Below are 26771 nucleotides of genomic sequence, written 5' to 3' on the forward strand. Positions count from 1 at the left end.
TCTTTCATTTCTGAAGGTACTAAACAAGCATCAAGCAGAAAGATCGAACGAACAAATTAATAGAAACTAGAATGAAATATAAATAAAATAGAAAGAATTATTCTAAGATAATACGTTTCATAAAAATATCATTAGTGAAAGAAATATAAATTATAGAAATTTAGTTTTAATGATGCGCAGTCGATGAAATTACAGTAGTTGCAATCCACTAAAGTTTCACTATATAAAGTGGGAAATTTTTGTTTGTTAACGGCAAAAAGGTATATTAAATATGTCGCAATTTCATTAAAAAATTTGATCTCTCACGTACGAGACTTTTAGACACGACATGTGGTTATTACAAACAATTTCTCCTTACGCTCGTTGTGACAATCCAATATTCCTTATCTTATTGGTAAATGTGTTTTGTGAAGATTAAAAACTATAAAATTTGAATTTTTACATGGATGCAGATTTATCAAGAGACAAAAAAGCTAAGTTCAAAAATGTCATTTATGTTGTTATTTTATCCTTGCTTTTTTATATCGTTAAACAGAAATAGCTATAAATAATTTTTGAAGGAAATAGCTTCAAGGTTGTGATGAGAAAAATATTTTATTTTTACTATTTTTGATTTTCCTCCTCTTTTATCCCACAAACAGTTTTCAGTCACCCTTCGTATGTCCATGAGCTGCATTCGTATATTGTAAAGAATATTGCAAAAAAATTAAACACAGCTTAGAATTTTTGTTTAAACAATTAAAGCAATTACAGTAACCTTTGTGAAAAAACGAATTTTATAACAACATCGCGACATTATCTGAAGATACAATAAAAGCAGACATGCCTTTTTTGGGTATGTTAAGGACATGAATCATTGGAAGTAAATTATTTCTGTGTTTTTTAAATTCTTTCACTATTTTTTCAAGAGTTAGTAGTTCCAAGGAGGCTTTCAATTTCCTATTATTTCTTATTGCGTTAGGCCAACAAAAAAAAAAATACTTGCGTGTAAAAAAATATGGTAGCCAATGATAGAGTATCATTTTTCTACAAACATACCATCCATCTTCAAGTACCTACACTAGTAGCAAAAATTTTATGATTCTGCTTTAGATAAATAGATTTAATAAAGGAAAAATAATTGAATACTCGGTTCTAATATATGACAATTTCATTAACCGATACAAGTAAAAGCTATTAGTATGCGGAACAGCACCTTTTTTGTTAAATGATCAATATAGACTTGAAGACTTGTGAGTGGCTCCCTTTTGACAAGTCTATCCAACTTTCTCTCTACAATTTTTTTCAAAAGTGCTGCGTTTTCAATGAAAAAAAAAATGAGCATGATCAAGTCATATTTAAGCTATTGGTCTGAAAGAAAGCAGCAGGAAATTTGTCGAACACTATGACCATTTGATAGCGTCGTAGAGAGAAAGTTTGGTTGACTCTCCAAAAGAAACCACTCATGAAGTTTGAAGTATGTATTAATCATTATACAAAAAGGGTGCTGTCCCGCGGGCTATGTATCGCGGACTTTATGCTTAAAAACATTAAAACGATACTACTAGTACTTTTTTTTATACCATCTATAAACATTTATCTATGTACATGCTTGGCAGATCTTTCAAAGTGCACCGGATAATATCTGCAATAATAGACTGAGCGAATGTCCATGGGTTCGTCAAAATTATTTGAGGGATAAGGTATTTTTCGCATTTTGAACCTAAAAATTAACTACTGTTCTTTTCAAAGTATATACACTTAAAATAGAGGATAATTTCAACATTATATTACTTTTAGCAAATATTGAATTATTATGTTTCTATAGAGTACATTATTTACATTTCTCTTAATTTGTATCGTTTGATCATAAATTTTCATAAGTTTTAAAAAGATTCGTGCCCACTCACCATATCTGAATTTTGTTCATGTGTACAACCGAGACAATTAGTACCTGGCTTCGGTCTGTATGTTACCCCAACCCGATCAGAACCTACATCCTCGTCAAGCTTGCGAAAATAGAGGGAAGCATAATAGAGAAACTAGTTCGTGCATTCTATTACATAATTATTAGTTATATATACATAAAATTTAGATTTGGAGAAAATGTAATTTAATTTTGGTAGATTTTGATTTTTGAAAAGGATTTTTTTTTGCCAAGAAATGTATAATACCAAAATAAGTGCTCAGTATAAATTAGTATTGTTGTAGAAATGATTCAGGGAGTATTTTTTCTTCTTAGCTCCTTTACTTGATTTCCAAAATCAGAAGTTGTATAATGTACGAGCACATTATACTCTCATTCTCTTGCACGATAAACGTATTTCAAGTTAAGGCTGTTCTATACAAATTTTTGATTGGCGTTTAGTTCTCTTAAGTAAGTAAGGGTTTCCAGACAAGAATGGTAAAAGTTACAATTGAATTTCAGCACTGCGATTATATCCTTTACTTTATCGATTTGAAATTTGGATATGTTATAGGTATTCATATTCTACTGACCCTGGTTTCCTTTTTCGAAAATCATGTTAATATCCCCAATTTTTTACAATCAGATAATTTCTCTCATTTCACTGTACTTGAATGTGAACAATGAAAATTGGGAAAGTTATCAGGATTTTCGAAAAAGTAGCCAGGGCAAGTAAAATATGAATACTTATAACATATCCCAGTTTCAAGTCGATAGACTAAAGGGTTTAATCGCAGTGTTTGATATTTAATTATAACTTTAAGCATTCTCATTTGGAAAACCACTTTTCTTTCTTTCAATCTTATAGAAGATAATTATAAAAATTTTTAAAATAATAGCGAATAAATGATGACAGTAATTAATGATGGCGAAAAAAATTGATGGAAAGATAAAGCAGAAAAAATACTCCCACAAACAATCTAAGGGAAATGTCGAAGTATCTTATTTATGATAAAATCTGGATGGTTGAAAAAAGTGCCAATTGAAATTGAGATTAATATTATTTTTAACAAACAGTTTCGAACCATCATGAATTTAAAAAAAATAAAATACCGTTTAATTTTAAGTTATTCACAAATATTTAAAATAATATTATTAAAAAATTGATTTACAAACCACACATAAAATATTAAATTTTGACGTTATATTAAAATTAGATGAATGCAGAAAATTGTTAAAAAAAATTAGTTAATAAGAAATATTACACACAATTTAATTTTCTGTGGGAAAAAATCGTGCTAGGAAATTTTAATAATACCATGCTAAAATATATACAAATTGTTTTTAATAATACTACACAACTTCATTAATACTCTTAATGCCCGAACATTTGGAAGTTTGTTTAACATAATACCTCGAGCTATGTGTATTAGGAGTTCTATCTTCTATCTTCTGAATGAATTTCTTCTGAGCTCTAATTTCTATCACAAGTCAGGTATAAAGTACCGTACCGTACTTTATTTGCGACAAGTTCTGGACTTGACAAGTTTTAAATTGCCCCTGCTGCGTAAAATTTGTGAATGTCTACTTTCTTTCATTATCTAATAATAAGATAATCGATTCCCCAACTCTGAAGACATTTGTATGATACTCAAAAAATTGAAGAATTCGTTGTCCGATACTATAAAATTTTCAAAATTTTGGACTACGGAGACTCGACCTTGTTAAGTGTCCGACAAAAGTCTTCAATGTCAGAGAGTAGATTATTTTCTTATTAGAGTGTAAAATAAGATAGATATTTATCCAGAAAATTGTTAGGACTGTTCCTGATGTCAAATATGAAGTGTATTTATTATAATCTATCAGGTGTAAAATGCTTATTACAGGTAGGTATATGAATTAGGTGCAAATTATAGGTACGACTGTGGACTTGCATTTGTATGATTCCTGATTCATGCATTTGTAAGCCTTATACCCATAAGCTTACGTTGCTGGTGTGTATTCCAGAAGATAATTACTTTATGAAGCAACATTTATCAAAATATTGAATGCCTCCAGTTATTGGATTAAAACTAATAATTACATTTTGGAGATGATGATCGCGCGGTGACATCTCTTGCTAATTGCATTTTTTACATATCTTTGAGTTCTCTCGGAGGTATAAAGAAAAACTTGTCGAGCGAAATCTTCCACTAGGAAAACCTCTTCCATCATACTCTCTTAATTCTAGGAATGATTTACTTTATTTATGAAAGTGTTTGCTTTATTTATGGAAATGCCGTAGATAAGCTAAAGTTGCGTCGAAGTAACGAGAAAATACTTCTAAGTTCGATGGGTGAATATAGCAGTGCAAAATGGAAAGGTACAGAAAGCTAAAAGCAACACAAATCAATGACAGTCGAACTTCATTCTGTAAAGTTAATAGACAAAAGGAAAGACAGTTTCAACCGTGTAGCTGGGATTCTGATTAAAGATTTCAGGACCCAGAAACAACAATTTTCTATGGAAAATTGCGAGGACAAACATTCATAATACATTGTTCAAAAAAGAAACGAATGAGGGATGGTTGTATTTGGAAGTTATAATAAGGCTTTGCGTGTACTGCTATTAAGTACTACCTATCCTACGACCTAAAACATTGTTCCTAAAATTACATAAGTTCGAGGTATTATCCCAGTAACTTAAAATGTCAATATGAGTTAGTGTTAATATATCTTGTATATACTTAATATATTAATATCGATGGTAAGGAAGAGCAAATTTTTGATTTGGTGAGGGTTCAAATTTAATTTTTTTTATATAATTTTTGGCAAAATTTTGTCGTATAATATTTAAAAAAGTTAATCCACATGCTGATTGGCGTTCTAGCTAGATTAGATCTTATTTTATATAAAAGAAAATGCATGCATATAAAATACAAATCAAATTTGTACCCTTTCAGCTTAGTCGTGCGTGTGCCGCCTGTTAAAAATACGTTATTAATAAGAAAAAAATTTTAAAATTATGCAGTGTTAAAAACTTGTAGCAAAATTTATTAAAAACGAATTATCTTTCGCTAAAAGAACTTTAATAGTAAAGTATAAAAAGAAAATCAAAATAAAATCAGAAAATTTTTTTGAAATATAATTTACTTTTTTTCAAAGAAAATTTTTTGTCAGATTAGAATTATTTACAGAAAACTACCTTAGTATTTTGATTAATTTTAATTTTTAATTCTATTTTATCAATTGATAGATTTGATAGATTAATTTTAATGATTAATAGATTTGAAAAATTAATCAAATAGTAAAACCAAACAGTACCCGTACCCTGTAACTATTTAACGATGACTGTCGCTATCACTATCGTTATCGTTAGAGGCTTAGTTTATTTAAGATGACAGATTTTCGGATGTTGCTGTCATGGCATTAACGATCACAATATACATGACTGTCTAAATCAAGCACAATATCGTTGGTTAAGTTTAACGATAGCCATGAATGTCGTTAAGAAGTTACAAAGTCCAGCCACAGGTGGTGGAACTCAACGCAAGAGTATAATAATTTTTGATGTTTTTGAATATTCCAGAAATACCGTTCTTTGGTTACTCGATACGTGTTTCTTATTAAGTTTGATATAGAAACGTGACTGTATTCAGAATTTTAATCATTGATTTTTTATCATGGACAGGCGTGAATTTTTTAAGCCGGATTATAAAACTTTTATTTATTCTTGTAGACTCTCAGCTCGTGACAGAAAATCATTATATATTAAAAATTAAAATTTGTTTGTTAATCAAAGAGAAAAACTTTTTACAGTCTGTATTCATTTGAATTAAAGGTAAGACTGTTGAATACACTAAAAATTTATTGGAAACCGGTTTTCTCGTGTACAAACTTTAACATAACAATTTTTTTTACCAAGTTTGTACACGAGAAAACCGCCTGCCAATAAATTTTTAGTACATTCAGCAGTTTTACCATTTATTCAAATGAATGGCAGACTGTAAAAAGTTTTTCCTCTTTGATATACAAACAGATGATAATTTTTAACTATGTATTAGTTTGTTATAAATATTATTTTATACATATTGTAAAAAATTGAAGTTGTTTTTCTGACAGTCTATTTGTCCACAGTCAGAAATATGGACAGAAGTACATACAAACTTCTTCATTTTTGATCAAGAATTTACATTTTTTAAGTATTAGTTTGCTATTAAGGAGACACGAGCAAAGTTTTGTATAACATAGAGTTAATTTTTGATATGCATGATGGGAAGGCTTTTTGAGTATACTAAAGGTTTTGGATACCAGAAAGCCAAAGGTAGAAGGTGGGAGTGGGAGTAGAAACAATCAAATAAAATTCGAGTTGAATACCGAAAGGTCAATGACACGTGTTTCCATTTTTCAGCGCAATTATTTTGAGGTTTATGAATGGAAATAATTCGTGACTCCTTTAAAATAGAAAATTCGGGCTTTCAACAGTGATAATCGATTCTGTAAGTGATAAAAAAAATCCCCAAATGGCAAGTACAACACACACAGTATACAACTTGGTCCCCTCGAGTTCCTCGTCACGACTAGGACAAAATATTACTACTGTGATATTTCAAAACAAAAGATTACACAGAGATTACACTTAAGCTGTATGTTACTCCTTCAAGATTATTGCTTTACAGGTTTCTTTGGAGTTTGTATTAACACAGATTTCTATGGTGCCGTAAAATTAATGTATTTCTAAAAAATAACTGTACACTTACAACCAAAGAACAGTAAGATTTTTCATCTTTTCCTTTGTTTGTTCTGGTCCAAACTATACTGTGTCCATACTGGTATTGACGCGTCTGTAACTGTATTTTCAAATTAATTTTGTGGGAAATAATATTAACGAATAAAATCCATGGAACTGTCAATTGTTTGATCTTCTTTTGAACGGATGCTAACGCCAATTATGAAAATTTTTTGATGATTGTTAAATTAAATAATTCTATTCCCAAATTTATTGAAAAAAATTCGTAAAACACAAGTACTAAAAAAATACAGGTAAAGAATAAAATAAAGGCAATTGAAGAAATTGATAAAAGTAGATAATATTTTGTTTAAAGCACGGCCAAAAGATATATATTTGAAAGCGCCGATTAAATATCCATTATGGATATTTATTTCGTGTACTCACCGAAGACCGCACACGCACGCAACTTGACCAGGACCATGTACCCTCGCTCATACTCACATGCGATGAATCTGAAACTGATGTATCCTGCGTCCTGTATATTCCAATTGGTATTTCACATGTTGTTGAGCATAACTTTTGATACAGTCGTCCATATGTTCGAATCCACATATCATCTTTGGTAATTTTCATCTATTTTCGAAAATTTATGAAAATATGATTATGAAAACTATTCATTACTTTTATTATTCATTATTTTGTCACAAACTAAAACGATTACAAGTGATAATAATTTTATATTTTATGAGCGTTACTCTCGAAAATATAAAGTAATTAACTGCCCGCGTCGCTAATCAATTTCAACTTTAAAAACAAAGACTACCGCGTTATAGCCCTTCCTTTACCCTCACTTAATTCCTCTTTCACCATTGAATGGGTTTTAACTATTAGGTGAGAAACCCTAAAAATACAGCCCATGTTACTTGCTGAAAATGTAGCATTCTATAGGTAAAGAGTTTTTACTATCGGGATACTGTTAAGTATTATAAAACTCCAAAAGAAAAGGTCTGCAATAATTGTCCCACGGGAGTATATACTATCGTAATAAAAAGCCATGTGTTTATTCAGTTATAAACTATCTGTGTTCCAAATTTTATCAAAATCCGTTTAGTAGTTTTTGCGTGAAAGAGTAACAAACATCCTGACATCCACAAAAATTTTCATGGTTATAACATATATCAGATCCACACACGTGTTATCCCAAAGTTAATTTTTCAAGTTGTGGAGTCCCCTTTTGCGGTTCCAGTTTTCACCGAGGTTTCTCAATTACGATCAGAAACATCATTACACTCTCTCGGAAACCTTCGACTGTTATGGTGTAAAATTTGATTCTTGAATCGTTTTAGGTTGTTGAAAATGATTCGATTTCAAAGTTTACGTACAGATGTTAAAAATCCAGAACCTGGAGCTTGATCCACACCCAATAATAAACGTACAAACGTTATAACATAATCCTTAACAAACGCTTGGTATAATAACGTGTCGAGCATACTTGCACTAAATACACTGCCGGCTGCAAAAGGAAGTCGAAACATATACGATATATGTGATCCACGTTCTTTTTCACGCTGAAATAAAATTTTATTTCAATATAATAAATAAATAATAAAAATTTTAAAATTATTAATACTCCAAAAGTAAGTAAAATGTGATTTTATACACACGAAACGTGGTAAAAAGAATTATTACCAGTTAGTTGTTTATTGACTGTACACACAGACTAGGTTTAGTTTTCTACTAAATGATGGTGGCTACTTAATAGTCGAAATACACATTTTGACTTGATTATTGAAACTATTGACTAGACAATTTGGAATATTAATAATTAAAACCAAAAATTTATAATAATTTTTTTTTTTTTTTGTAATGTAAAAGTTAAATTATAATAAACATTTTATGGAAATTTTATTGTTAAATTTTTGGTTTAATTGAAGTAGAATTTCCTTTTATCTACATGCTCCCAATGATAATGATCCCTTTTTCAAGCTCATACAAAAGCAAAGGATAGAGTGATTGTGTATGTTAATGAAAATGAAGGGGGATATCGGAAAGGATTAGTACAAATTACTAAATTTAATAAATTAATCATGCATTTTAATAAATATTACTAACAGTTTTAGAGGCAAAAATAATTATTTATGTGATTAATCAGGTTCTTTGGTATTATACTACAATGAGTTCGAAAAAATTAGAAAACATGAATTCAAATTCAAATGAAAGTGTAACCATAATGACAATTAAGATAGTACGGGCGCCAAGGAAAGTTTAGACTTGTGGTTGAAATTATTTGTAACTTATTTTCAACTTTCATGATGAAATTTGGTAGCACTTCATGAATGTAGACGAAAAATAAGTAGACAATTTGCCGATACTTGCCTTGGTTTTCGAAATATCGAAAGCTAAATGACTAAACAAAATTTTCTATTTTCGATATTTTTGAAAATTACTCCAGATATCGAAAAATTGTATTCCTACTTTTCGTCTTATATTTCAAGTTATAACATAATTCACCATCAAATTTGAATATATATATATATATATTTTAATTTTTGCTCTCACTACCGTGCTCATACATCCTTAGTCGGATACAACGGTTATTTTTAATTTCCAATAATTTATTAAGGTTTTAATTCAATTTAAATAGTTTTTTTTAAATTTCCACTGACTAGTTTTGAAGAAATCTATGAAAGTATATCATCCGTCTATCGTTTTCCTATAAGGCGAATGTTAAATACTATTGAAGTCATTTATTTAATAAAATAATCGGATAACCCCCCCCCCCCTCCATAAAATTTTCTAATTTTATCCAAAATTGTTCTGTCGCTCGTATATCCGTAATCGCTTCCTTAATATGGAAGACATAAAATTTTTCTGGTTACAATGTATGACATTAAGTATATCTTGGAATTTTCAATTAAATTTTTGAGGGATCTAATTTTTTCGAGCACATTTCTATTTTGTTCACAAAAATAAAATATTTCATGCATAGCCACATTGAGTTAGTATTTTTGCATAATAATTTATAGACATCATATTGGCTACTGGTTACTAAATTTAACTGGATTGAGCAAAAAAGCAAGAAAATTTTATTAAAAAATTAGTAAAGTGGGTTGATATTTATGAGGTGTTTATAATATAAGGTAATATAAACAATTCTTATGCCCGTTTTTCTTATGTGAAATTTTATAAATTATGTTAACCAATCGCCTTAATTGTCACCTAGGCTGTAAGCTATGGAATGTGTTTAACTTGGGTTAAGCTCGATTCATGTAAGCTTAGTTTTTCGTGTGTTGACTGTTAGGCAGATAGCTATGACAGATTTTTCATGCAAGTCAAGCTGTGTACGTCTTTCATGACTTTTATTATTTGAAAGATGTTAAATTATAGTACGTACAAAAGTTGCTTAATGATTTTGAAGTGAAGATCAAATTAAAGCTCACATTCATATGAAAAAAATTTTTAAAACTGTTGATTTAAAAAAAAAAAAATATGGTTAGTCTTTATGCATTCGCACCGTTTTGTAATTCAAGCCGTAAGTAAAAGTAAGAACTTAAAAAATAAATGGACCTCGAGCAGGTACCTTCATACATTTTATTATAATTTAAATTCCAACCCCTCCCCTCCCCATTTGTTATTGAGAATAATGAGATTTTGTCTTTTGATTTTAAAACTATAAACTTTGAGTAGAGACAGATTCTTGAAATTAATAAACCAGCTTTTGGAAATGGAAAATAAAACTATGATGTGGATTGATTCACAGAAAAAGGATCATTAAAAATATTGTGTTATTCTTCGACAGTAAAGTGTGAATGAACCTATTTAACGATTAAAAGTATGGATTACTTTTAAGGTATTATTACGATTGAAGAAACCGGGTTGAAATTGTTTTTGACTTATAAAAAAAACTGAAACACGCATCACAATCCATCCAAGCCAATGGACATTTTTTCTATAAGAAATTTTGTAAAATTTTTCAACCCACATTACGAACTAGAAATTCTTTAATCAAATTATTAGGTTTAAAAAACTATACAAGGTTTTAATCCTCTAATAACAATAATAATAAAACAAGAAACAAAATTAAGTAAATTATGAATGGAAGAGAAATGTATTTAAAGAGTTATGTGAAATGTAGAGGGTTACCAGCGCAAGCCCCCTATCGACGGCATCATCACCATTGGAGAGCTGGGAAGATAACCCCAGTACCTTTTCCATTTTGGAGAGATGTAATGCATATTTATCATGCGCTCGAAATTGCATAAATCTCATATTGGATGATTGAGATAATTCTGTTATACTTTTTATATTGGGAAAAAATCTAAAAAAAAAAAGTTTTTTTTAAATATTTTTATGGTAATTATTGAACATTTAATAAAGCACCGAAGAAAATATTTACTTAAACATAGTTTGAACTGCTACAATTGTATTACAATCAGCTAGCGTATCTTCTTCTGCGGAATTTGAGAGTTCTTTATTTACAACCACTACATTTTCAGCTAAAGTAATACCCGCTCTTAAAAGATCATCTAAGCTGTAAACAGATTAAAAATATTGTCATAAATTTTATTTTATTCCACCATTGAAATAACTGTGCCCATGATTTTTTTCAAAAGATCTCAAAGCCACAAATGCCAATTAATTTTTGGATATTTTGATCTGAAGGACAGAGTACACAACATATAATCCTTGCCTGAAAATTCGGGGTCCAAGACATTTACGAAATTCAGAAAATCATGGTATCACAAAAAAGTTACATATTAATAAAATACAGTGTGGTCATTTTTCATGACCTGAAGTGATTATTGTTTTGAATGGAAGCACGTCGATTTAGATATCAAGGGGGAAGTTCAAATAATGCACCTAGAGAAATTTAAGTTTCATCCCTTCACCCCTAGCCATTCCAACTTTGAAATTTCAAATGGCACTCCTTGCATTGTTATACATTTGAAAGGGCATAAAATTCTCTATTCACCATGATAAAAAAAATGAAGTCAATCAATTGGTTCAATCATGATAAAAAAAATGATATCAATGAATTAAAAAATGAAATCAATAATGAAGAGTATTTATAGTACTTGCAGTGAGTATTTACATATTTTGCACTGTTTTTCTGCATACAGAAATAATTGTTTTTTATCTCACTTTCCTATCAAAATACCTAAAAACCTATTGACTTTTTTGAGCATCGATACTTTTGGTTAGAGTCATTCCAGTAATAGTTTACTAAACTTTCTATGCATGTTATCGAAACTATTATAAAGTGAGTTCATAATCTTAATTATAAAAAACTGTAAAACTTACCAATCAATTGAGCCTAACATCCAATAAACTAATGGAAAATATGATACAGCATCCAAAAAAGCAACATCCGGTCGTCTCTCTAATAGAAGTATTATTGGATTTAAAGATGTTTTCGTTCGAAAATGTGCTCTTAATGGTATAATAAAATTATAAATGCCATTTGATGCATAATCTGCAGCTAATATTATTGTTTTGTTTTGCCATTGATATTCCTTTGCATTACGGTATGAACAATGTTCACAGACTTGGGCTAATTGTAAACAGCATAATGGTTTCTTCTCTTTTAATAAATAACATAATGTTGGACTCACACCAATGAAAGGTGATACTGGAGGAAATCCTTTCACAATCCTGTTTAGAAAAACAAACATTTTAATATCAAATAATTTAAACGGTGGAATATTTTTCGACTTTCGTGATCCATATAATTTTTGAAAATTAAAAAATGCAGCCAATATTTGCTGCAAAGCTTTGAAATAAGCGAGAAAAATATAATACGATAATCCAGATTGTAATGAACACCAAAGGCCAAAATAAGACTAATTTGACCCTTTTTATCTTACACACTCAGGTTTGCATTTTGAGTTTCTTATCATCAACATTAAGAAGATTTTACAAAATTTGCAAGACAAGGACTAATGTATAAGACAAAGGTCAAAAACTTATTATTAAACAAAGGTAATCGAATATAGTCCTGCGCTAGGTTTTGCTGCTCACTAATTACAGAGATCGTTAAATAGGCATGGCCTTAGAAGCAATGTAAAAGAGTAGAAATTTAAGGAAAAATTGATTCAATACTCAAATTGAATCAGTAACGCAGGCATACATTTTGTTTTGGTAGCATAATCGTTGTTTAGATATTCACTAGCATTTAACCAAATTTCCTTTTATTTTTAGGTTCATAGTATTTATTTAGTTCATAGTATTTATTTAGTTCATATTATTTATTAAATGGGAATAGTGCAGGCGTATTTGTTGTTAAATTAATTACTAACGAAACATTTTGATGAATATGTGGCTAATAAAGTCTTATATTAGATAGTGTCATACATTATATAGATTCGGCTAATAGTGTCGTCATATGATATGATTTGTAAAAATGAGGTTTCGTCTCGTCACAATCTAATTTACGCCGAAAAACATTTTGAGATTCAATCGTAACAAATAATCTAATAAGCAGATCTGCAAAGAAGCTGCACCGCTCTATGTTTTTTGGCGTAGCTATGAAGTTTTGATTTCAATTTTTGTTGAAATAGAAGCTACAGATGTACTTTCCAATTGGTTGCCGTTGTTTTTATTTTGTTCATATTGGAGGTTAGTTCCGTTAGATAACAATTTATTTTCTGGGTGTATGTTATGAAGTTATTTAAAAAAAGGATCAGAAAATGAATTAATTTAGTCCTCCAGACGAACAGCTGTTATTTTTGTTGATTATGATTAAAGCATAACGTCCTACTGATGCGGTCAAGGCGGGAAAGCAAGTCATGATCGGATGATTTCCTAAGAGTCTTTTAGGGGAAATTTTGTCACGAATAATTAACTCAATAATCTAGAGTCAAGCATTAAACTAAGAAAGAAACCTTTGAGCTATGCGGGTTTTGGTAGCTTAAGAGGTTTTTATATTTGAAGAGATTTCTCCACTCTTTGGTGTTATAGATATATCACTCATTTATTCATTCCAGATATTTCTCTGCTTCAAATTTTCCTATATTTTAATTTAGGTAGTAGTCTAAGCAATGTCGATAGTCATGTCACATATAATATTAATAATGTACATGTTTTATTAAAAATGGAATGATTAATTTTACTAAGGAATAGCTAAATTTGATAAACTTGACTAAATAACTAAACGTTATAGAAATATATTAAAAAATAAATGTATTTATTAATTAATATGACACTTGCAGAAACTATTCTTAAAAATTTACTACAAAATGGTAACTTTTTTTGTACCTACAAAATTGGAATTTTGGATTTGATTTTCTTCAATCTTGACTTACCGTGCACATTCTTCATGCCAGGCTGGGCGTTCGACATCTGATTCACCTGAGTCTGAACTGCACCAATTCATCATCAACATCAACACATAACATAGAGAAAAGTGTGCAACAGATAGAGAAAATACAAAAATATACAAAGGAAAGTAGAAGATAGAAAAGGGGTTAGAATACATTCTAAGGTGCAATTATATTTTTGGTTGGTGGTGTTGTGCTTTGGATTTGTAAACATGTGAATATAATACAAAGTGTGTAAACTGTAAGTTTTTATGATGCAAATAATATATATATTAATAGTGAGGAGACTTATAACTAATTTTCTAGCATACTTCAAAAATTCACAGTTTAGAAAAAATTTTGATTATAATTGCTTATAAGGGAACGATCAAATAAGAGTTATACGTGTTTAATTTGAAATAAAAAATTGTATTTAAAAATGGTTTCAGGTAAATGAACGTCTCTTAGATGTGAGAAATTTAATTTTCAAAAAATACGATTCACTCTCACTTTTGATGCCACAAACCTCACCACTGTTAATTTCTATGATCCATGAACAGTGAGTTGGTTTTCTCTTCACCAAAACCAGTAAAATTCTTTAATTAAACACATTTTTATATGAAACAAAAAAATCATCTTGAATAGACCACACGCCCATGATGAAATGGAACAGGGAACTAGGGAACATGTTAAAAAAGATGCTCCTCCTATATGTAAAAGTACCATGGCATTTAAGCAACATGGTATCAGTTTGGTGAGTACAGGCGACAATATGGATGTCATACACCCTTTGGTATCTCACCTCTGCACCAGCAGAGGCGATGCTGGATACTAATATACGGAAAAATATACGGCGATGCTGGATACTAAGTCTGCATAAGTATTCAAAGCGAATAACATAAATTCCGTACAGAAATAAACACGTAGGGTTTCGACAATTAACAGGAGATCAACGACATTTATGTAATTCGCTTCAAATATCGATGCAGAGTTAGTATCCACCAACACCGTACATATTTGCTAATACAGGGGCGAGATAGCAAGGGAGGTTATCTATTTTCACCTGTACTCACCTGTACCTCGCCGAACTAACGTCATGGTTCTCACACAAACTTTTACATATTGGTGCATCTTGTTTCAAAATTATTCTTTCTGCGTTATTTTACCCGAAAAATTTTAGCATGGTCTTATGGTATATAAGGATGAAGCTTCTTTTGGGTTAAATTCCGCTTTTAGAAAGAAGAAAACTCTCATGAATCATGAGTATACTCACACAAATTAGCTGTTTTATGTGTTTTGTAATATGGTAGTGTAAATGGACTGTACATACAATTTTGGAAAAGATAATATCCTTACTGTTACTTCTAAGATGCGTAGATTTACATGAAAACATATTTAAATAAAAATGCCATGATAGAAAATTTAAAAGATTAAAACGTCATATTAAACTAAAAATTTCAATTTGATCACTTTATAGTTGCAGAAAAATAAATGGTGGAAACGCAATTATATTATGCAGTATATACAATTTTAATGTATATTGAGTATTTATTTGCGCTCCCGCCATATTTATTAGAGTGTCTTGTTTAAAAGTATCTATGTTGAATTTTTTTTAAAATTTCTTGAATCTTTTCATTTTTTCCAGTGTAGTGACATAGTTTGGTTTCAAAGTAGAAGTTATAAGCCACCCAACTATTATTATGAATTGTGCTGCTGTTGTTAAATCGTGCAATATTTATGGAAAAATTATACAATCAATTGTCAATGAAATTTTATACTCTGGAAATAATATTTACTGTTTGCTTTATAATTTTTGTTTTTTCATGATTTTTCTTCAAAAAAATTAACAAAATTATCACAGAGAATCTCAAAAAAGGATAGTAAAGTTTTTTTACAATTGTTCCAGAGCTGAATTAAGCCAGCGCTGAACTTGTAGTAAATGGCAAATTCTATCAAGAGGCTTTTTTTAGTCTTCCTCAATTCTAAACACCCCCACTCTTGGTCAAAACTTGTTTGAATCATGTATATTATTTTTAGTCAACGTATTTCGTTAAGATTTTTTAACGCTCATATAAGCACTTCTCAACATTGTTACCCTTGTGAAGTGGCTAATCCGATAATGATTCGCTCTATTAATACTAATGCAATTTCTGATCTAATCTATAACGTAAAATCTATACAAGGTGTTTTATAATTGACTACAAAACTCTTGACTTCCTAAATAAACTTTAAAAGACGAATGAAAAAGCTCTTCGCCAAATTTCGATCTGAGGCCTAATTTCCGAGATAATTAATCAAATCAATTTATAAATTTATCCAATGAGAGAGCACTTAGAAATAGAAGAATGTCTTTATAAATGATTTCATTGGACTGGGTGGGATCAAAATACTTAAATTAAACTGTGTGCTTTAAAAATGTACTTTGTTTTTTTTTGAATGTTGGGCTCGATAAAACAACTCAAGTATACATACTTTTCAAAATAAGCAAAATTTTTTCTAAAGAATGATTTTTTTTTCTTAAAATGCAAAATAAGAAAATTTGCAAGTATAGTTACCTCTATCCGTGGACACACTGTATAATTTTTTTTGAAGAAAAATCATATTTTACTTCGCTCTCAATTTTCAAAAAAAAGAAAGAGGCAAAAATGGTGTATTGTAAAGAACTTACTAAATTTTAATTTCATTCGTGTGAGCTAAGTGAACTTGAAAGCAGTGACTGAAATAGTTTACCCCTCCCCTCCTAATTTATTTTTTTTAATTATAATATAGATTTCGTGGTTCTATACCATGCAATGAAATCATAGCTTAATAAAATTTAAAATTTGTTAAATTTAATTAAATGTATTTGTATTTGGTTACAACATATCTATTTACATAAGATAGGGTACCTAATGGAACTAAACTGAAATCTATGAAAAATGAAATTAAATATTAAAACATACTGTTATTGTTGGAAAACTAGGTTATATATTCTGAAAATTATATTTTATTCTAAAAATATGTATTTATGTTAGCATAGATACTCGAATTTTGGATAATAGGTAAAAATGTCAATAACGAACAAAAATGTTATTCAATATCGCTCTTAAGTGGCACGAAATTTTGGTAGAATCCGCGTGAAACTTTGAAATTAAATAAATTTTGGAAATTATGGTTATAAATTTGTAGATTTGAATTTACAATAAATAATTTTCGAGAATGCTTTATATTGTGTGCTCCTTTGAACAGTTTAAAACCTTTCTAAATTATTTTTATTTGTAAATATTGATAAAACTTCGAAATTTAAGATACCTGCTTATTTTTTTTAATAATAACTAAAAGTTTGAAGCAAAGTTATTTGTCCTTAGTATATAAAATAGTTTAGCAAATCAAAGCCAAACTTAAAAATGCTATTAAATTAATATTAAATGTTTGTCCTGCAACGGCAGCCTATTTAAATTTACATTTGGCAAAGTTTATTTACATTTATGATTTTATTAAATTAATTAACTTATAACATTAACCGACAGTAAAGTATTTTAAAAAAAAGATATTATAAAAATTTTGGTGGTAAAGTTCAAGTAATAGTTTCAGGTGAATAAAGAAATTGCTTCGAATATTTGGGTTTCTGGACTACAATACGAAAACAGGCATTATTTAGATAGGCATTAAGAATATTTTATTTAATCATTACTAGTTCTGAATATTTTTTATGTATTATCCAAAATTCGAGGATTGGTATTCGCTAGCATAAATACGATATTTTTTTACTCAAAATTATGTAAGAAAATGTTCAAGTTTTCTATTAGTTTTCATATAAAAATAAGACAAACATTTCTTACAAAAGTTTTATTAAATCCATAAAAAGTTTTGGCATACAATGAAGTTAAATATTATTTAGAAATTTTTTTATTAGACCTTTTCGTCATATTGATAGTTTATTAATTTTTAATACAAACTTCCATCATTTTAGCATATCGTTAATATTTTATGCGGAATATATCCGCAGTACATAAAATATATTGCGTGTGTTTAAATCATTTTTTATGATATATAATTTTTGTTCTTCGATCATAAAACTTTTTTTAACCGACTTCAAACTAGAACAATATACTCAATTCGATACGATACGATACTTTTTTATATCTATATTTATCCAAGATTTTACAGCCAATTGGAACTGTTTTATTCAATACAAAATTAATAGGAGGAAATTGTATGAGTTAGTATGGTAATAGTTTTTCTGTTTTTAAGGATAAACGCAAAATACTTCTAAAGCTGCAATCAGGTGCAACTTTACCTAATCGTGTACATACAACCGCCGTCGCTTTAATAGTCTAAAAGAGAAATGTGTTAATATTATATGACATAAAACTGTCCTCCTACAGAAGGTTATTTTTTTTCAAACTCTTGGAAACAAATTAATAAAAAAATTTCTGATATTCTTTTTCAGAGTGTGGCGGCTCTTTTTTGCTTTTAAAATTACCAAATCAATACGATTTTTGTGTTTTCCGGATTCAAATTGATCAAGTACCAATAGTAAATAAAATCGAAAATCGTAAACGATACTTTTTTAGAATTTTTCGATTTTTTCGATTTTGATCCAGGCATCAAATTGTACAAGTTCAAGAAAACTACTTAATTAAAAAAACCTGTTTAGTCATACTAGGTAAGTTTCAATATTTTAATTAGTTCTTGCAGAAGAACGTAAATTAATTTATTAATTTATAACATAAAAATATAAAGATAAATATATATTGCAAATGTGTTTTCTTTCTATCAGTGGCAACATCGAATTTCTCTACTAACTCGAGGTATTGATTTTCAATATTTCAAGCTAAAATGAGGAATATTTATAAACCAAATATGACTTTAAGTTTCAAGACAATTTTAAATATATAAAAAAAAGAATTTGAAAGTGTGAACAGAAACTGAACAAGAGAAAAGTGACAAAAATTGAGAACATAAAATCATGCAAGTAAATTTACACTAAGAATATTAAATTATATCTTACGCTATTTTTTCACTTGGTGATCGCCAAGGCACATCATCATCTAATTCATCGTCACTCTCATCACCTTCGTCCGCTGGATCGATTGGTATATTTAATGTTGAACTAGTGAACATATCAGGAACTGGTAAAATACTCGGTCTGCGGCTACCACGACGTTGATTTAGTATTTCTGGACTAAGTAAATTAGGATTATCACATGATCTTGGTATATCTAAATGATTACCAATTGAACCCATTTCCGGTGCTAAGGATGCGGGTGAACTGTCCTTCAAACATGTTCGAGAATCACTAAGGCCACCATTATCTGTAGTGAAATATTTTGTTTATTGATTATTTTTTATTACTTAAAGCTATTGTTTTTGTATTTTTTTTAAAAAATGTTTTGAAATAATTAAATTCTTGTCTGCACTTTGCAAAAAAGTAAGATAAAAATATTTTACAGCATTTGTGAATAGAGGCAAATTACTAAAACATGACTAAAAGAAGCTTTACATTTCTTCCAAGAAATAATAAATAAAATATTTTATTTTATTTAAATATAAAATTGGGAAACAATTTTCTGAAAAAATAAGTTTGAAAATTTAATTATTTTATTTTGTAAGATGTAAAAGAAATTTCTTATTTTGATTTCAAACGTTCCAAAATAAATAAATTTACAAATATTTTCAAAAGTATTTAGGGATATCATAGGATAAAAATTTGATTTGAGAGAAAAGGTAAATATTGTAATGATAGGGCAAACATTTCAGCACAAAGAAAGCTACATTGAAAACAAGAATTGGGTTTAAATTACTACAAAGTATACATTTGCTTGCATAGAAACAAAATAATTATGCTAAAAAAACATTCCAAATATTTTTATTAAAGAAAAAATATTGTTGAGAAAATGAAAAAATTGATTAATAAACATTATAAAAGCGTGCGCATTCAAGCTGGGCGGCGTGCAACTTGAAAAATCATATTTTGTATAAAATGTATTATTTTAAAGATAAACGTTTTATATTGTTTTATGTGTGTAATCGGTTAAATTTGTTGACAATTCTGTTTAGAAAACATTGGTAATTTTATAAATTTTAATTTTGAACGAGTAAGGAACCTACTTATTACCCTTACAATTTCCAAAATCTCTACGAAGGCAAAAGGTAAACATATAATATGAAATTTGTTTATGTATTCCCCGGAATTAATTAATGAATTTTAAAAGACCGTACAGAATTAAAATTAATTCTAGTTCCCAAGAAATTACTAAGGAAACTGCACCGCTATATCATTTTCGAAATGCTTTATATTCTCATTTCTATGTATTTTTATATTCTTATTTTCGAGTATTCTTAAGTGTATAATACATTTACAAAAGAAAAAAAAAAGAAAAAAATCCGGAGAATGAAAATCCGAATGAGAGCTCAGTCATGTGTCATTATAAATTCATAACTTTAATTAATTACGATTTACGAGCAATCATTGCACTCTTTATAGGTGATAAGTATTGATTATGCTCCCCCCTCTATTTTGCAAACCTGATATTTATTTGTAAATATACTGAAACTAGGTTGTAGTTCCGCATTTCTCTTAAGAAGTTGCGATGTTTTTCGCTCTTCGATTTCTTTCAAATATAAGGTCAAACTACACGACTCAATATTATCAGTAACCCAGTACCAAGATCATCCGTAATAGATTAGCGTAATAGATGCCGCGACCGTCTGCATGAGCTACCTCACTCAATAGGAATTGAAATTACTCGATAGGAGGTGTAATTAAAGTAATCAAATTGTAAGACCAAATTTCAAATAACGGAAATATGCTGAAAATTCAACTCTGACAAATTTAACCGAATTAAAAAGTTGTGTTTGATGAAATTCAAATAAAAGAATAATAAAATAAAACATGAGAAAAAAGAAGTGTTCGTGTAATTGGCAGCCATCAGCGCAGGCAATAGGCACACAACACTCACGGACGTAGGTAGGACTGGACGGGACTTGTAGTATAACTTGCGGAAGATCGAAGGTACCGTCAAGTTTGTTTGTTCCGTCGCCTTTAAGTAGAACACCACAAGTACTACTCGTAACTGTTGTTTGTGCTGTATTATTTACTCCGTCTTTATCGTCAGTGATCACGGTTGTCTCACCTGTACCATTAACACCACCACCTGGAACACCTCCTGTTGCGGTCGTTGATGATATATTATTATTGTTATTTTGTTGTTGGCTATTTACAACAAATGCTGAATTCTCTTCTTTTGTTATACTCATATAATAGCATGTATCACTTTTTTTCATTATATGCCGAGGTCCTGGATTTAGTAATATTGTATCTTCATAAAATTCGGGAAGTTCTGCAGGTCTTACACCTACTAAGGCCACTCCATATCTATAAAAATGTATGATCTCTAAGCATGTGTAAAATTACTTTCATATATGTGGTGATTACAAATAGTACCTAGGGGAATTTATTTACAATCACAACAATCATTTTCTATGATATTTGACATAATAGGGGTGCCAGGAGAACTCAACTTATCGGCGTGTCGAATTTAAGTTTCGATACGCCGGAGACGTTACAAACCATTTTTGCCAGACAAAATCAATATTTGTGTTTGATATGCAATCATCTTACTTTTCTGGTACAAAATTGAAAAATTTCAGTTAGAAAATGAACTACTTAAGAAAATTTGAAAATGTTTTGGAAGAAAATTTCGTTAAATGAATGCCCAATAAGATGTTTGCCATAATCGGCTTAGAACTTCTTAAAACGTATTTTTTCTTGCTAATTATAAGTAGTAACTACACTATATTCTTTGTTCAAAATGGTTTAAAGTTTGAAAGTTTAAATATTAAAAATTTTGAGTTTTTTCCTGTACGGCTTTGAAATTTCAAGCATAGTTTCATTCTTTTTAAATAATGAATCAACTGTAGTAAAAACAAATTTCAGTACCTCAGACAATTGCCAAAATCTGATTAAACCTTTTCCGCTGCGTGAAGAATTTTCCGTAGTTATACCTACACCGATATGTGTAGGAATAATAAAATAGACGTTTTTAAAATTACAAAGATTTAACGAATTATTTAAATTATAATTTAATTCATTAGTATTATTTTTTGACTTTTTTTTTTTTTAAATTTTATTAAATTCTATTTAATTTAAATAAATTAAATGTCGATTGGGTTTGTGGTATTTAAAAGCTGTCATGTCTATCGTATCATTTTTAAAAAGCGTGTAAAATGCAAATTGAAAATTTGCATTTATAAAGACAATTACGAAAATAAAACTATAAATATTCATATTTTTCATAATGAAAACTTTCTATATGTATAGGAAAGCCGTTAAGGTCTGATATACTTTTGACTTATACTGGAAACAGGAGTACTTTGCTATCTATATCTTATAAATTTTTGGGATTTAAATTTAAAAAAGTGAATATAGACATTTAAAAAACTAAATCAGTCACAGGTGGCTCATGGCTGAAAATCAAAGAAATATATGCCGAAATAATAAAAAATTTGCGGAAACTTAATTGAATGAAAAATCACTTTTGTTCAATTTTTCGTCTTTATTATTTCGAATTACAATTTGAGAGAATGAAAGAGCTTGACATCATATACCTAATGTTTATACTTGTTGTTTCAAAATGTAACGTTACACGTATTGGAATTTAATTATCATCCTGGAATAAATTTTGATAGATAGCCTATAGTGAGGATATGTTAAAACTTCACACGGCAAACGAATTTAATACAAAAAATTCTGAATATATTTTCAAAATTCAGTACTGTACATTCATAAAAATCACCTTGATGACTATTTAATTTCAATAAAATACACGCGTTGATAACTTTTTTCTACTTTTGGTTGCAAATGGCATGTATTACTAAGCCATTCTACATTTGCAATAGTTCTTCGAAGAGAATTATCATTGTATGGTCTCCTTATTATTGCTGTTGATATTTTTTTATTTTTTCTGGTGGTTTCATTACCACTAGGAAAATTAAACTAACACAAACAAATTTCACGATAATTAATAAAAAACTAAAAAAGTGCAGTGGGTCGACCCAGACAACTTTCTCTTTATATAAAAAATCTCTATCTATGTACAATATACCTGTCGGTTAAAATACCACTAAATGATATAATACACAACATGACTTACTTTCGATGTGAATGAAAGCTTGCATACGTAAAACTTTTGCCTTCATATTCACCGAAAAAACGACTATCCCCAAGGATAATATGATAAATCTCATTACCGGAACAACGTCCATACAAACGGTGCCATTCTTCCTGCGATTGTTGTCCTTCCCTACAATTAAATAAGGTATATGTTCATATGGAGAATATACATTAAAAATTTTTTTCTAATAATAATATGTCTTAACCATATTAACCAAATTTGAGATTAAGGAAGCATCCCGAAAAATTTTTTTATTAATTGTATTTTACACAATCGTTGGTTGATCTTTTCTCATAGTCCTATGATTTCCTCTAGAAAGCGGATTAAATTATTTATTTATAATTTTTTTTGGATATTTAATGCTTTTGGAACCTTTCGTCTGGATAACTTGGTTTAACAAAACGTCGTTTAGTTACAGAATATTTCAAATTTTATGATTAATCGGAGTTTAGGTTTTGTGTTCAGAAACTTGTTTTACGGGATTTAATGCCTAGGCACATTTTTTAGAAGCGCTAGAAGTACATTAATATTTTTCCTTCATATATTTTTATCTTGAAACTAAATGTTTACATTTGTCATTTTTTTTTGTATACTTTATATAAGTTCCCCATAAATAATACATTTAATAGCTTTTTCTATCTCAATACATTATAACACTTAATATATGCAGTTGAGACTGTACATTTCAATGGATTAACGCACATTAGGCATTTTTATTTGAACAAATAGAAAGAAATGAAAAAATTAAACAGAATTCGAGCCAGGGTCCCCTACATACCCGGGCTTATTTTAAAATCGGGTAATAAATAATTTTAATCACGGCATTTGAGTACATCATTAAAAAAAAATAATACAAAAATAAACTTACTGTCCACGTGATGTATGCAATAAAAGGGTGACAAGCGTTGAAGCACCTGGACATGTACAATTGTTCGCTAAAAGTGCATACTTTAATTCATCCTCACAAACGACATGTTCAGCAAATTTCACATGAAGTTTATTTTCTGGGCGAAATATTTGTACATATTGTGGAACATTTGGTGCAAAATCTTTGACGGCCCATGAACGTAAGATTGTGTGCTCATCCTAAACAATAACAAAATTTTAAAATATAATATTTTGTTATACATATATAGAAAGGGGCATAAAGACGTAGTTCATCCCTCTCTAATTTCAATAAGAAAGGGATTTCTTAATCCAACCGTCTTGACATCAACTTTATCTTGATATGCCCAGCTCTTGTATAAAATGTTAAAGTATTATGTTATTTAATTAACATTTTATGCAGTATAAATAAATATTATTATAAATATTGTTCTACATGACAAATTGTATAAAATTTTAATTCTAAATGCATACATGTTGGAGGGAAATATCATATACACTTGTTTGAATTTCTACTGCAGCTAGTTTATTTAATTATAACGTGCTTAAATAACGGAGTTTATTTTTCTTAGAAAGAAATATGAATTTATAGTTGGTCTCTCTAAGGATAGAATATAGTTCTAGGCCAATCCGTTAATTTTAGTTATTTTTAAGTCGAATTTTGGTCCAAATTTTTTGTTATATAATAAATTAATATTCCAAATTGGTTTTTTAACATATTAATAACCCAAAATATTGGTCTAAGATGAAGAGTTAAGCGAAATTTTTATGACGTAATTTGTACACTGTGATTTGATTGTTTACTCTATAGGCTTAGAAATATAGAGTATCAAATATATTTTTAAAACAAGCGAAAACTAACAATTGACTGAGTTAATTGATGAAATACCATTAATAGGCAGTGTTGATGACGCAATCGTTTATTTTTGATGTCATGTAAGTAAAGAAAGATATCCACTCTTAGATAGCCACATATTTATAACTGATATTTCCATATAATACATACTATAAAATTTGCACCTAATTTTTGCCCTCGTGGGTAAACAGTGATGTTTAAAAAAAATGTTTCAAACAAAAGTTGTTTATTTTATAAGGAACATTTTTTACATTTAAACTTTTGCTTTATCTCTAACGGTTTACACGATGGATCAATCTTGCTCATTTACGAACTTGACCTCACTTTTTCGACATGACATCATTTTCGTTTTTGAGTTCACACATCTCGTACACAGGTGGACAGACGGACAGACGGGCAAACAGACAACCGGAAATGGACTAATTAGGTGATTTTATAAACACCAATACCAAAACTTTGTTCATAGAATCAATATTTTTAAGCGTCACAAACTTGGGACTATACTTAAAATATTATGATATATTTCATATATATATGGTATAAAAACTTACTGCAGCAGTTTTATCCGCATAATTTCTTGCAGCTAATACAAAACACGCTTCAGCTTCATTCATTCTTGCACGTGCTAAATCACCATCCTTTAAACATGAACCTTGTATATAAATAACACGTTGTGCCCATATTGGTACTTGTAAGATCATTCGCATTGTTGTATCTAATTCCATTGGTGATAACAGTACAACATAATAGTCTTGTAATAACGGATGTGCATAAAATTCATTTAAAAAATCCATAATTGTATCAGCGTGTAATGTTGTACTGCATACAACCACATGTTTTTCTGATTGAGCACGATGTGATGAATATGAGCCACCTAATTTTTGACGTTCCATCCATGTAAACGCTAATTGTTCAAACTGAAATACATAAATTAATACAAATTGTTAGTGGTTTTTTGATAGGTGTAAGACAAGTATACAAGATGTCTAAGATAAGTATACACATTTGTAATTTTTAGATCCGATGTAACATTAACCAGATCAGAGCTGGAATATCCGTAAGGCAAAGTACCTGCCTACAGGGGCGAAGTTATGGCACACACGTCAAAGATTTTAAACAAAGAAAAAAATTAATAATAGTTTAAATAAACTAAAAAACACGTTTTTGTAACTAGGTGAACTAAAAGGTAGAAAATAATTTTTTAAATGCAAAAAAATAATTTTGTCGTAAAAAATGTTATTTCAAATGGTTTGTGCAGAAAGTCGCATGGATCGTTGCGGAACCGGAATCGAATTCATTATCAAAATCCGGTAAATTTATCCAACTAATAGGAATAATTTTTTTATAGATTAGAAGTCATTTAATTTCGACTATGGATTCGATATCCGTTGCGCAAGTAACGAATTATACAAAATTTTCATCAAACAAACATTCCTTTTAACAAGCTTTTATTTAACTTGCAATGTATGTATGTATGTATAAATGAATGTATGTTTGAGGTTCTTCTCCGGATGGAATCATGCAACTCATTTTTGTAGCAGCTTTCGTCATCTAAGTGAGCAGAAATTTTGTATGTACGCTTAGTTTGGATGACAATGCATGGCAAAGTAAGTGGCATCCTTATTTTCCCATCGCTTCCACCATATTTGATATGTTTTGTTTGTCCGGGTGGAATTTTGCAGCTCAATTTTCAAGCAGTTATTGTAAACAAATTGAGCTGAAATTTTGCATGCACGCTAAGTTTGGATGACAATGCATGGTAAGTGTCTTGATTTTTCCATCGGTTCCACCATGTTTGGTATATATTTATATATTTTACAAGCTTTTTTTAGTTTTAAATTAAAAATTTTAATAAAAAATAATTTTTAAGAGACAAGCACTTGCACTCAAAAGTAGAAAATTATTTTTTTTATTAGTCACTCATACACGACTATTTGTAAAAGCTGGAGGGGATCAATATCAACAATGAATCGAAAAATAAG

At 29.2% G+C, this 26771-nt stretch overlaps 1 protein-coding gene across 1 annotated transcript in view; it reads right to left on the reverse strand.

Moving 5' to 3' along the window:
- Nucleotides 1-26771, reverse strand: part of LOC123295148 (potassium channel subfamily T member 2) — a 142272-nt gene that overhangs the window by 1275 nt on the left and 114226 nt on the right. Inside the window, exons 10-19 of the mRNA XM_044876381.1 lie at nt 25341-25706; nt 23917-24134; nt 23028-23177; nt 20892-21250; nt 18884-19187; nt 11897-12247; nt 10992-11126; nt 10802-10913; nt 7978-8163; nt 7040-7228 (exon numbers count right to left, since the gene is read on the reverse strand). Of these exons, the coding sequence (XP_044732316.1) occupies nt 7040-7228; nt 7978-8163; nt 10802-10913; nt 10992-11126; nt 11897-12247; nt 18884-19187; nt 20892-21250; nt 23028-23177; nt 23917-24134; nt 25341-25706 (2370 nt within the window). The remainder of the gene's footprint in view (nt 1-7039; nt 7229-7977; nt 8164-10801; nt 10914-10991; nt 11127-11896; nt 12248-18883; nt 19188-20891; nt 21251-23027; nt 23178-23916; nt 24135-25340; nt 25707-26771) is intronic.

The sequence above is a fragment of the Chrysoperla carnea genome, chromosome 3, assembly GCF_905475395.1.
Source record: "Chrysoperla carnea chromosome 3, inChrCarn1.1, whole genome shotgun sequence".
NCBI classification, from domain to species: domain Eukaryota; kingdom Metazoa; phylum Arthropoda; class Insecta; order Neuroptera; family Chrysopidae; genus Chrysoperla; species Chrysoperla carnea.